The 12,459-nt window shown below is 29.7% G+C and overlaps 1 protein-coding gene across 2 annotated transcripts; it reads right to left on the bottom strand.

Annotated features, from left to right (window-relative positions):
• Positions 1-5,461: 5,461 nt before the first annotated feature.
• LOC103864098 (uncharacterized protein At5g41620) lies at positions 5,462-9,189 on the bottom strand. Of its 2 annotated transcripts, none has more exons than XM_009141857.2 (3): positions 7,595-9,189; positions 7,135-7,260; positions 5,462-6,860 (listed from the first exon to the last, which is right to left on the bottom strand). In XM_009141857.2, the coding sequence occupies exons 1-3, from the start codon at positions 7,970-7,972 to the stop codon at positions 5,577-5,579; spliced, it is 1,788 nt and encodes a 595-aa protein (XP_009140105.1). In that variant the 5' UTR covers positions 7,973-9,189; the 3' UTR covers positions 5,462-5,576. The 2 variants fall into 2 exon arrangements, with proteins under 2 accessions (XP_009140105.1, XP_018514024.1); XM_018658508.2 differs by having other exon boundaries at positions 7,565-7,796.
• Positions 9,190-12,459: the final 3,270 nt, after the last annotated feature.

Genomic DNA, 12,459 nt, shown 5'->3' with positions numbered 1-12,459 from the left:
TGTAAGGAAGATTTGAAAATTGATTTGTTGATCAGACATTGTCTCATAGTCCTTTAAAATTTGGAGCATGGTCCGACTTTCTTTCTTTGGCGCTTTACATAATACAGATTGTCATTCACAAAGAGAAGACGAGAAATATCTGGACAAGATCATTTTGTACATATTAATGAAAAGGTAAGAAGATAACGGATATCTTTGCCTCAATCCTCTTGGTGGAATGATGTTTCTCCGTAACTGTCCATTCAAAAGAAACTATATATATTGCACATATGTGATACGATCTATCATCCTTGCAGTTCATTGTGGTGAAAATCTCATTTTAAGAAGCAAGTTCTCAATGAAAATGTACTCAGTCTTGCCATGAACCTTACTCATGTCTGTGTTTTACCACCATAAATTTATCCAGACAAGATCTATTCGTACATAGTCCATGAAATTTTTTCTGTGCGATCAATATATTATCTGAAATTAACCTTTTGGCCACAAATATTGATTGGGTTTCCTATATCATATCCGGTAAACATTGCTTAAATCTCTGGCATAAAACTGTTGAAATAATTTGTATCAAGCATTACATAGACTCATTTACCGCAATTACATCATCCGAGTAGGTCTCTTTGTTTTAGGTACTAGGGATTTACCCGGGCTACGTCCGGGATATTTATTTTTTTTTCTAATTTAAGTTGTTAAGTTATTTATATTTAGGTTATAATATATATATATTTGTATAAATGTTAAGATGTATGTCATAACTAAAATTTATTTTTAAATTTTAACACGTTAAATTAACATATTTTTTACTATTTACATTTTTTTTTATAATTTTGTTGGCTATCTAGTTATCATATTTAGCAAAACTATATGTTGAGTGTTGGAATAAATGTTATAGATATTTAATTAAAATGCAGAGTATTTTCGGATCGACCAAATGCTCAACAATCGATTGATCCGTAAAAAGATGGTCGATCTCCTTGGCTAGGTAAGTACAATTTTAACAAAAATATCTTTTATTTTCAAATATTAAGTATATAATTATTCTTTTGAATTTTTATTTTGAATTGTATTTTTTGATTAAATTATTGTATTATAATGTTTATGTAAATATTTTTTGTGATGTTTGAATTTGTGCTGTTCGTATACTTAACCTAGATGATATTGATGTTTAACAATTTATTGTTTTCTGGAAATAGAAAATAATGATATATCAAAACGTATCTAATACTTGTTAAATGATAGTATAATGTAAATTACATCCATTATTTGAAAATAACCATTTGTTGTTTTTATTATTTTTTAAATCAGAAACTATTTTATTTAAAAACATTATTCATATACAATATAATAGTTTAAGTTTGGAAGATTAAATTATGTAATTATGTATATATATATATATATATATAAATTATGTATATTTAAAAAAACAATTTAAGATATTATATATTGAGTAACTGAATAAAAGCTGAATTTCTTATCTTAAAAATCAAATATTTATATTTTTGTCTTCATGTTATACTCACCAATCCATCATTGATATTTATAACTCAGTATGTTTTTTAAAAAAAACTTAGTTTTAAGTAATAAACGAATTTAATAAATTAAATTCATCACCTATAATGTTCTGTAAACTATATTTGAAAACTCTCTAAAATTATATTTTAAGCATAATATTACTATTATTTAATTTAAGTTATTTTAAGCATAATATATGCTAAACCAACTTAAATTATATTTACAATAGGACCATCCTAAATCGGTTAATAAACCAAAAACAATACTAAACCAACATGAACCAATACCTGATTCCGCGAGGAATGAAGTGTTTCGGGGTAAACGCTTGAATGGGTATTAACTGTAATGGTTTGATCATGAAAGAGTTAGTATAAATATTAACAATAAAATTATGGATTCGATTAATTTAAATTTGTAAAATACCTTTGAGTCTATGAAAAACAATTCAATTCTCATGAATAAGTTTGGCTTTTGAAAGTTGCGGGTTTCCCAACAATGAATCCACCTAACAAAAAGTTCGTTGTTATAAAAAATCTCTTTCAAAGTCATCAAGGTCATTGTGTATTTACTTATTATTATATATATAATTCATATATTATATATTTACATTATTTACTTATTATTTATTTTCCTGTATATGTATTTCCATTTCTTGTACTTTTTATTTACTTAATATCTCTATTTTACATTTTAAGATAGATGTTTAAATCTTAATGTATGTTTTCTATTTTTTTAAATTGTATATTTCCATTTGTTATACTTTCTATTTAAGTAATATCTATATTTTAAATTTTAAGATATATTTTTAAATCTTAATGTAATTTTCCATTTTTTAAATTGGGTATTTACTTATATTATATATTTACTTATTATTTATTTTTCTTTATATTGTGTATTTCTATTTCTTATACTTTCTATTTACTAATAATTTTATATTTTAAGATAGATTTACATTTTAAGATAGATGTTTAAATACTAATATACTTTTTCCATTTTTTAAATTGTGTATTTTCTTTTCTTATACTTTCTATTTGCGTAATATCTATATTTTACATTTTAAGATAGATATTTAAATCTTAATATACTTTTCCATTGTTTTTAAGTTGTGTATTTGTTTTTCTTATACTTTCTATTTACTTAATATCTATATTTTACATTTTAAGATAGATGTTTAATATTTAATGTACTCTTTCCATTTTTAAAAAATTGTGCGTTTACTTATTATTGTATATATAATTCATATATTTATATATTTATAATATTTACTTATTATTTATTTTTCTATATATTGAGTATTTCTCTTTCTTATAATTTATATTTAGTTAATATATATATTTTATATTTTAAGATAGAAGTTTAAATTTTAATGTATTTTTCCATTTTTAATGTAAAACAACAATGTTTAATAGAAGAACTTGGACAAATAGTCAAATAGTTATATTTATGTTTTTTTTTATAAAACGGTAATATTACATTATGGAAATAAGCCATTTTTTAGTGAAAAATAGTAATCATACATATATTTAATGTAGTTTTTTTCTTTTTTTTATGTTGTATGTTTACATATTATTGTTATTTTTAAATGTAAAATGGTAATTTTACATATGTTTAATGTAGTATTTCCATTTTTTATGTTGTATGTTTACATATTATTTATTATTTTCAAAATTATATATAATGTTTTTTTTACAAAATAGTAATGTTACATATGGAGATTAGCCGTCTTTTTTTTTAGTGAAAAATGGTAATCTTACATATGTTTAATTTAGTTTTTCCATTTTTATGATGTATGTTTACATATTATTTTTTAAAAATAAAAATGTAAAATGGTAATCTAACATATGTTTAATGTAGTATTTCCATTTTTTTTATGTTGTATGTTTACATATATTTAATATTTCTGAAATTATATATAATGTTTTTTGTTTTTTTTTATTAAACGGTAATGTTATATTATGGAGATAAGCCGTTTTTTTCAAGTAAAAAATGTGTAATCTTACATATGTTTAATGCAGTTTTTCAATTTTTTATGCTGTATGTTTACATATTATTTATAATTTTTGAAAATTAGTAATATTAAAATGTAATACTATATTTTTTGCCACGTGTCATCTTTCGGGAGAAGTTTTTTTTGCTGATGTGGACGCTCTATGGAGCCTCAAAAGCTCCCTTTTATTAGTATAGATTTATAATTTTTGAAAATTAGTAATATTAAAATGTAATACTATATTTTTTGCCACGTGTCATCTTTCGGGAGAAGTTTTTTTTGCTGATGTGGACGCTCTATGGAGCCTCAAAAGCTCCCTTTTATTAGTATAGATTAAACATATGTGTTGTATTCAAACTCGTCTCCGATTTTCATGTCCGTAAGAATGTATGTACTAAATGGATAATTCCGTTTATATAATGTGCCATGAAAACTGAAAAAACAAGACAATCATTCCATCTGGGTTTAATGTTTTCTTAGGATGCATCATAAATAAGACCTTCCGTAAGCCTTCTATATTGCTGCTAACGGTACATGTTCTTATAGTTGATCGTATCTCTTGTAAAAAAATCTATTGACTACATTTGTTTTTTAATACAATAATCTACTTTTTAGACCAAAAAAAAAACAATGATCTACTTTCTAACTCTTTTGCTTATCAATACATGTGAGAATTTTGAATTGGTGTCCCCGGTTGTATGTCACATATTCCTATTTTTTCCTGTTAATATAATTCTTCACAAAAACTACTAGGTACATATTGGTAATTTAAAGAGAAACAAAAAAGTTTTGAATTCACTGAGTTTGTTTTTGAAAAGAATTCTAGATAGAAGTTCAAATAAAACATACCAACAAACGTTTGTATACATTGTATGCTTATTTTTGTTTACATAACTATACTTGTACGTACGTTAGACTGCAACTTAAATATATGTTTTCTAAATTGCTATTTTTAATTATTCCGAGAATATATGAGAGAAATGTCTATATGTTGAGTACACGATTTGGCCAACTAGTATTTTGTCATATCTGAAATGAGTGATTCGGTTGTTGCATGATGAAATATCAAACTTTAATAATAGGGTTTCAAATTTTCAAAACAAAGATCTGTAAGTAATTAAGCACTAGATCAAAGTGTGCATTGGTAATGTCCAACATTTGGGATTCGGTGCGCAATTTTTTGTTCTTTTTGTTTGTAACCAACTACAAGCATAATGGTCCCCAACTTATCATAAATATTGACAAGATCTTGAAACAATCTCAACCCACTTCATAAAAATAAATTAAAAATGAGATAAAATAAAAAATGCTCCAAAGCTGTGGAGGCAGTTTGTAAAATGCTGACTAATAACATAGTCAACAGCTCAACAACTACAAAAGCACTATCAAAAGTTCATCAAGTCAATGGACCTTGTCAATTTCAAAAGATTGTGTGGAAATGAATATATCACTTTCAGGATATATGTATATTCATTACAAGGGCGTGTCAATCATGAACCATCTCCACAAATATCACACTGAGAGTAAAATGTTATCTCTCTAAACTATTTTATATCATCATTGAGGGGGCTAATCGATCGAGAAAGGCATACCATAACAACTCTTTGTTGATCATGATTCATGAGATGAGTTTTAGATCCCCAATTTTACAGAACAATCCTCCTACCCAATCAACTTGATAGCTGACTCCTATAAACCAAATGCGGGAAAAGCAGTTGGTCGTTTAGCCCACAAAGTTTGTCTAGTTTCATAACTCATAACCAAAAGCGACATTGGTTTATTATAACTTCAAAATGGTTTATGCAAATGATTTTATTTTTAAAAGGAAGTATGCAATGCAGAGTTGGTTCCTTAGCAGGCTTGATTATTCAGGCTTATAAAGGCCTAACATGTAACCTTCATGGTTACAAAAACTCTTCAAATCCCATTTGGATAAACTAAGTATCAAATGAAACTCAAGACTTGTGCTATGAAAATAAAACAGACTATATAAAACGATTGATTATGTTTACAAGGTCCCAAAATTCGTAGAAATCGAAATATACAAAAAGAAAAAATATCCAGAGACAATGAATATGAATCAGCCTTTGAACAGCCGAAGACGAGACTTAGAACTCTTTGCGAGTTTTGTTTTCAAAGTATTATCCTTGACTCCTTGAGCTATCCCAATAGCAGCAGACGTCTCGGAGGAGCCAAGAATTTCACCTGTTACGGTTCTTGAAGTCCATTGTCGAACTGGACTCGCTTGTCTCCAAGAAGATGGGTAACTACTACAAGAAGCTTCCCCAGTTTCAGACAATAATCTTCTGTGTGTCCGAATCATTTCCCCCATCACATCATTCTTGCTTGTAGTTTCATTCTCTTGCTTGTTCTTCTCAGGCTCTGCATCATCATCTTCTTCTTTGATGGTTTTTGTTTTCTTCTTCCCGTTACTAGACATAGCCCACGCCATTTGATCCTCGAACTTCACTTGGAAACTCGACGGACTTCCAATCATTCCTTTTGGCTTTTCATCGTCTTTGTTCGTTTCAGTTTCGTTTACATGAGACTCAACAGGTTTCTTGAGCTCGAAGCAATTCGAGTCGCTTGCCCCAGAGTCTTCCTCACACTCCACATCATGCGGTGGTGCACTCAATGCATTAAACGGAACAGATTCAAGTGAACTCCTACGCTTAGCCTGAAGGAATGTCTCTATCTCAACCCCGAGCTTATCCAACACATCTTCTCCTCCTCCTTCTAATCTCATTTGCATCCTTTCGTCAAGCCAAGATTCTGCGATATGAAGAACCATCTGATCTCTTTCCTCCCGACCAGCCCCATTCTTGTGCCTTAAACCGTGAAACTCCTCTTCGTAGCTCTTGATCCCTTTAGCAAACTCATCGCAGAGTATCTCCACCATCTTCTTTGACTTATTCCCTCTCTCAACCTCCTTGACGCACTCAGACAACGAAGACTTCACTTCAGAGAGCTCTCTCGCCAGTTTCCTCTGCATACTCTCGGAACGTTTTCGAAGTTTCCGCTCGTCTTCCAACTCTTTCCTCACAGACTGAATCCGTTCAGCTTCTTTGTTCTTCCTCGAGAGGTTTTCCTCAGTGAGCTGCTTCACCACACCGTTTAGCTCGTGTCTATCAGCTTGTTGATACCTAAGAAGCTCTTTGATTCGAACACGCGAATGAGCCAGCTCGGTTTTGAGAGATTTTATCAAGGAGATGTTGGCTGCGTGCTGCTCCTCGAGGCTCCAAATACGGTTCAGTACCTTGAGAAGTTCAGTTGATGTTTTGAGATTGTATTGAGGTTCTCTAGATTGTCTTCCTCGGAACTCTAGTGAGCTGCTTGGAGTCACTGCTTTGTTGTATGGCGCAACCTGTAATCTTAAGTGTGTGAATACATATATCCCAAAAAACACGAACAATCAAAATGCTACTCCCTTCATTTCATATTAAGTATCTTTTGTAGCATAAAATTTCCTAAGTATGGTTTTATTATTTTAATGCAATTTTTAAAAAAATTAAACTAATACAAAAAATGTTATGCAATACTAATGGTGGCAAAATTAATTTAACTATTTCTTTATTTGTGTGCAAAAAATTCTAGAACGACAACTAATTTGAAATAGAGGAAAGTATTCGATAGTAAACCTCAAGAGAGCTTCCATAACTAGCAGGAGATACAGGCTGAAGAGCGTGATTGTTTCTTTCGAGTGATTGATGATGTTTCATCAGAACTTGACCGATCTGCCTCCTTAGACTTCCTGCACTCTCTGGCTGTGAGAACGAAGTACTATTTTCAGAAACCTTAACCAAAACCAAAGCTCTACGCGACATCAATTAGACAAGAACCATAAACACTTACTCAAAACCAAAGCTATGTTAACTTAGATGAGCTTCCAACCTAAAAGCAATTAGTAATAATAGGATTTGCCTATCTATCTTATATATTACTAAGGATTCTTCCAACTACGGAACTTGTGTTAATCTCTTGTTCATTCACACTTGAAACCTGAGGAGATCCAATAACTTGAGCTAGAAAGGCAAGAACAGGGTAAAGGTGGGTGAAACTAGTACAAACCAATCAATTGTAGCCAAAAGGGAGAGAGACCTGATGATCAGGAGAGGGATCTCGGAGGAACTGAGAGAGGTCGAGACCATTCTCCTTAACCACCGCCTTGCCGTGGCGCTGTCGGCGGTGCATTTCAGCAGCAGCAGGAGGAGGAGAAAAGAAGGAGCGATCTTCTTCTTGGTAGCAGTAGTAGTGATGAAACTCCCAGAAAGCAGCAGCGAGCTTTCGTGATGAAACAACGTCTGATGGTGAGAATAATTTAGAAGAGCCGGAGAAGCTAACGTGCACCGGAGTTGAAGGTCCATCTCCATTATTATTATTTTTGGTAGTAGTATAATTTTTCAACTTTTCCACCAATCTCTCCACTTTCTGTCTCTCTCCCCTTTCTTCTTCTCCTCCTGTTACTTTACTTTCCATCTTTTTAGGTGAAAAAGAAAAGCATAAAGGTTTCGCCTTTTTCTTCTTTTTTTTCTTTTAAATCAAATCCAATTCATACATATCTCGCAAATTGTCTTGAGAATTTGTTTCACCTGTGTGTGGTGTGGGTGTTTTAAGACCTTGGATACTTTGAAGTGGGGTTGCTTAATCTTTTCTTTGATTGCTACAATCCAGTTTGTTTCAGTCACATCACTATCACCTTAAGTGTTTTAACATTAACAAATAATATATTAACACGTGAAAAACTGGGATGCTGTAATATTCCGACAGTACTGTAACTTGATGTTCTTGGCGCGTGTGCGTTCATTGTATTTTGGCCCATTTTCTTCTCCGTGGAGGGAAATGAATATTCAATAGCTTGGCGGACAGGGCCCGGGTTCGATTAATATTTGGGCTTTTTCTCATATGTAAATTCTATTAGCAAATCAAAGAAAGATCCCACACAAGAAAACACTCACAAATTCCTTGAAAGAGCCCTTGTCCATCCATATTTTACACACATTTAAATCTCAGAATGAATACATCTCTTACAATTTGATAAATTCATGAAATTATTAGATCATTCGTACGGTCTTTATTTTTAACAAACAATCTTTTTAATATTTACTTAATGATCAACGAGCTGGGTTTAACTAGTACAACTGTTTTGTACTCTATCGAAATAACTGTGGTTTGAATTTTCTACAGTGATAATTAGGGATGGGCACGGATCGGATATCCAAGTTTTTGAAGGTATTTGTGATTTGCTTTATATGTTACGAATATTTAGTTTTTTGATTTGCTTTGGAAAAATATAGATATCGGAAAAACGGATATCCAGAAAATAAATAGATATTTGCCGATATTTACGAATACTTACAGATATCTCATATGTTTTGATTAATACAAATAATCTTAAAAAATCGATACAAATTTGTTTTGTAAAATATATTTTTCATGATGATATATAAAATAAAAAATAAAAGAAGTAGTGAATCTACATATTTGTAAACCTTTTAAACTTAGTTAACATTTATAATAGCACAAAACTTAAGAAAAAGTTATAATTGTCATAAATTTTGTTCTCTTCTTTTTTATGTAATATTTTTATATAATTAACAATGTGAATAGAATTTGTCAAATCATATATTAGAATAATAATTATATAATTTTATACATTTCAAAAATATAATCGAGATATACATGTATTTATATATTGTCGGATCGAGCGAATATTCGTTTCCTAAAATTTTAATATTTGGGATTTGCTTCAATTTTAATGGATATTGATTTTAGTACTTGCATTACTTTAAAAGTTTACGAATATTCAAAATTTTCGGATCGGATTGAAACGAATGACGAATCAAATCAAATTTAATGGATAAAATGCTCGGCTCCAAGTGATAATATCATGCAAAATGTATTAATTTTACCAGAATACTCGTTGTTTTATTATTAAGAGTGGAATATTCGATGATTCAGTTCACATTTTGTCTGTGTAAAGTTTAGATTCACCCAAACCTCGATGACACCGTATTCTCCACAGCAAACGTACACATACGATTCATTATTACTAATCATTTTGTTAAGAATTTATTGAATTATATATTCTTTTGACATAGTTTTTTTTTTTTGAGCAAACACAACATTCATTCAATAGAAAAGGTCTTACACTCCAATAAAGGAGGCTGGTACAACAGAACTAGCAAGTAGCAAGAGCCAGTTTAGCAACTGAATCAGCATCAGAGTTAAATATGAATAACATCACTGGTACATAGATTTTGCATTGCATCATCATCAACATTGATAATAATATTTAAATAAAATGATAATGACTCCTTTCGGCTTCAAAAGATAACATAATTGCTTTAAATATAATCTAAAGACGGCCCGGTATGAATAAAAATGATAATCTAGTATCTAAATTATTAATTTAGATTTCTATTCAGACCTAACCTACTACCATATGTGATATTTCTTTTTTTTTTTGGGCCTATTCCATATTTAAATATAATTTTGATTGTTTGCTGTTACATAAATATAGATATAGAATAAAAATTACTATATTATATTTATACCACGAATTTTGTAAACTATCAAAATTAAGCTTTATAGAATATTCTATATATATTTATATCATAGTCATAGGGATAGTGTGTTGGTATGGATACTGTCATTGCTTAGAAACAATACATCTACTCTCGGGACTTTTCAGTTTTGGACTGCTGCAATCTATGAATTATGGAATGAAACAAAATAGAAGATTTCATTTGGGTGTCACTTGTGATGAAGGTGTCCTCATCCGGCGTAACTTCACACATCCATCTTTCGCCCTGACGACTACTGGTTTTGATGTGGATCAGAAGCTAATTTGATTATGGAACTCACTCTAATCGTTCTAGTTCTAAGGATACTTCCAACCCCGCTTCGTAATTTACTCCAAAATGAAAAATATAGTAATATTTTATTATTTATTTATTATTTTATTTTTCACTCTATTTTAAAATATATTATAGAACATGGATAGAGATGGTCTTTAAGTAGGTGGCATTTTCATCCTTTTTTAGTTTTATTTCATCAGCAATTTTATAATGTTTTCACTTCTCTATATAAGAAAGGTTTTTTAATAAAGAAATTATAATTTTAAATAAATAATTTTAAATAAAAACTAGTATAGTATTTTGAAAGTGCGATTAAAACCTAATGATTCCGTGTGAATGAATCACAGCAATATTATCTAACAATAGTAGGCTTTTATAAGCTATTAATATTGAAATGATAATTAATTTTGATAAATTAATATAGGCATGGGCATTCGGGGTCCCAATCGGGTTTCGGTTTTATCTAATCGGGTTTCGGTTTTTCGGGTTTATCAAAATCAGCCCCATTCGGATTATATGAAAATTCGGTACGGGACCGGTAGGGTTCTATCGGATTCGGGTCGGGTTAGTAAATCTTCAAAGAACTGGTATAACCCAATATATTTTTGGGTTCGGGTCCCAATCGGTTTTTCGGTTTAAAGATACCTGATTTTTACCTATTTTATAATCAAAACATGAGTAGAATCGGTTCTTCAGTTTTAAAATACCTGATTTGTACCTATTTTGTAACCAAAACTTAAGTAAAATCGATTCAAAAATAAGAAACATCAACCGTGATCATTCAAAATCAAACGAAAAATAAACATATTTACTGATAAAAATAAAATAAAATAAATAAAAACATAAAATAAAAACCAAGTTCTCATGAAATGAGAAACATTGTTTAACGAAAACAAAATCTAAATCTAAATACTTCAAGATTCAACGGTCATCTTCAACCATCAACCTTCATGTAATAGAACCACCAACCTTCATGTAATAAATAAGTATTTTAGATGTTCAGTATTTCTTAGAGTATTTTGGATAAATATTAGGAATTGAGATCATGTTTGGTACAAGATCTTTTCGAGGTTTTGAATGTTTTGGGTTCTATCGGATATCCATTTAGATTCGGGTTCGGTTCGGATAATATCCATAACCCAGAATACCACAAAACAAGATCCATTCGGTATTTACGTCGGGTTCGGATCGGTTCGGATTCATTTTTATCGGATCGGATTCGGTTCGCGTTTTCGGGTTCGGTTTATTTGCCCAGCCCTACATAAATGCCAACCGTACGTATATTACTTAGTAAGAACATCAAGAGGGCTGGGGGGTAGGGGGGATATTCATGAACATGTTGAACGGCAGCAGTTTAAAGTATAGCATTTGCTTCCTTTTAAAAAAAAAATTAAGATGTGGAGTCTCTCACAACGATGACTTCGTCCACCTTTGGTCTCTGGTTCATATTAGTATTTTTTTTTTATAACATATTGTAGGTACAATTTGTACCACTGGCAAATTGAATCAATAGGACTTGGATTATAAGTTTTCGTTCACCTTTGGTTCATATTAATTTCTTTTTTAAAACATGTTGTAGGTACAATTAATATTTACCACTGACAAATTGAATCAATATGATTTGGATTATAAGTTCAGTAAATTTTAACATATGGATCCAACAATCTTTGCTATATTTTAATTTGATCAGCTAATAGAAGCAATAATTTTGTAATTTGCTCTAAAAAATAAATAACATTTTAAGAGTTTTATCAATGATAAAAAAAACAATAATACATTGTACTGTATATACTCTTTCTGTTTTTGAAAAAAAAAGATATTTCTAAATTTATTTCTAAATTTATTTTATGTTTCACAAAGATAATTTTTTTTTAAAAATTAAAGTTTTAGTTATTAATGTTAATAAGTTATATATTTGGATTGATTAAATATTATTAATTGATAAAATTATACAGCAAAATAGATAATAATTTTAACTATAGATATTTTTATATTTTTGATATGCGTGAATTCTATAAAAAAATATCATGTCAACAACAGAACAATATATTTTTCTCATATTATTATAGTCCACACATCTATTTTATTAAAATAGAGTCTTTATAT

This window comes from Brassica rapa, chromosome A04 (genome assembly GCF_000309985.2).
Source record: "Brassica rapa cultivar Chiifu-401-42 chromosome A04, CAAS_Brap_v3.01, whole genome shotgun sequence".
NCBI lineage: Eukaryota > Viridiplantae > Streptophyta > Magnoliopsida > Brassicales > Brassicaceae > Brassica > Brassica rapa.
Note: the sequence above shows the minus strand (reverse complement) of the source record. Positions and strands in the feature narration are given on the sequence as shown.

Bases quoted from the DNA above. Each gene is read 5' to 3' on its own strand.
- LOC103864098 (XM_009141857.2), bottom strand. From the start codon at position 7,972: ATGGAAAGTAAAGTAACAGGAGGAGAAGAAGAAAGGGGAGAGAGACAG. The intron at 7,261-7,594 runs GTCTCTCTCCCT...TCGTTCTCACAG, and splicing joins ATCCCTCTCCTGATCATCAG to CCAGAGAGTGCAGGAAGTCT. The intron at 6,861-7,134 runs GTTTACTATCGA...TTAAGATTACAG, and splicing joins GTTATGGAAGCTCTCTTGAG to GTTGCGCCATACAACAAAGC.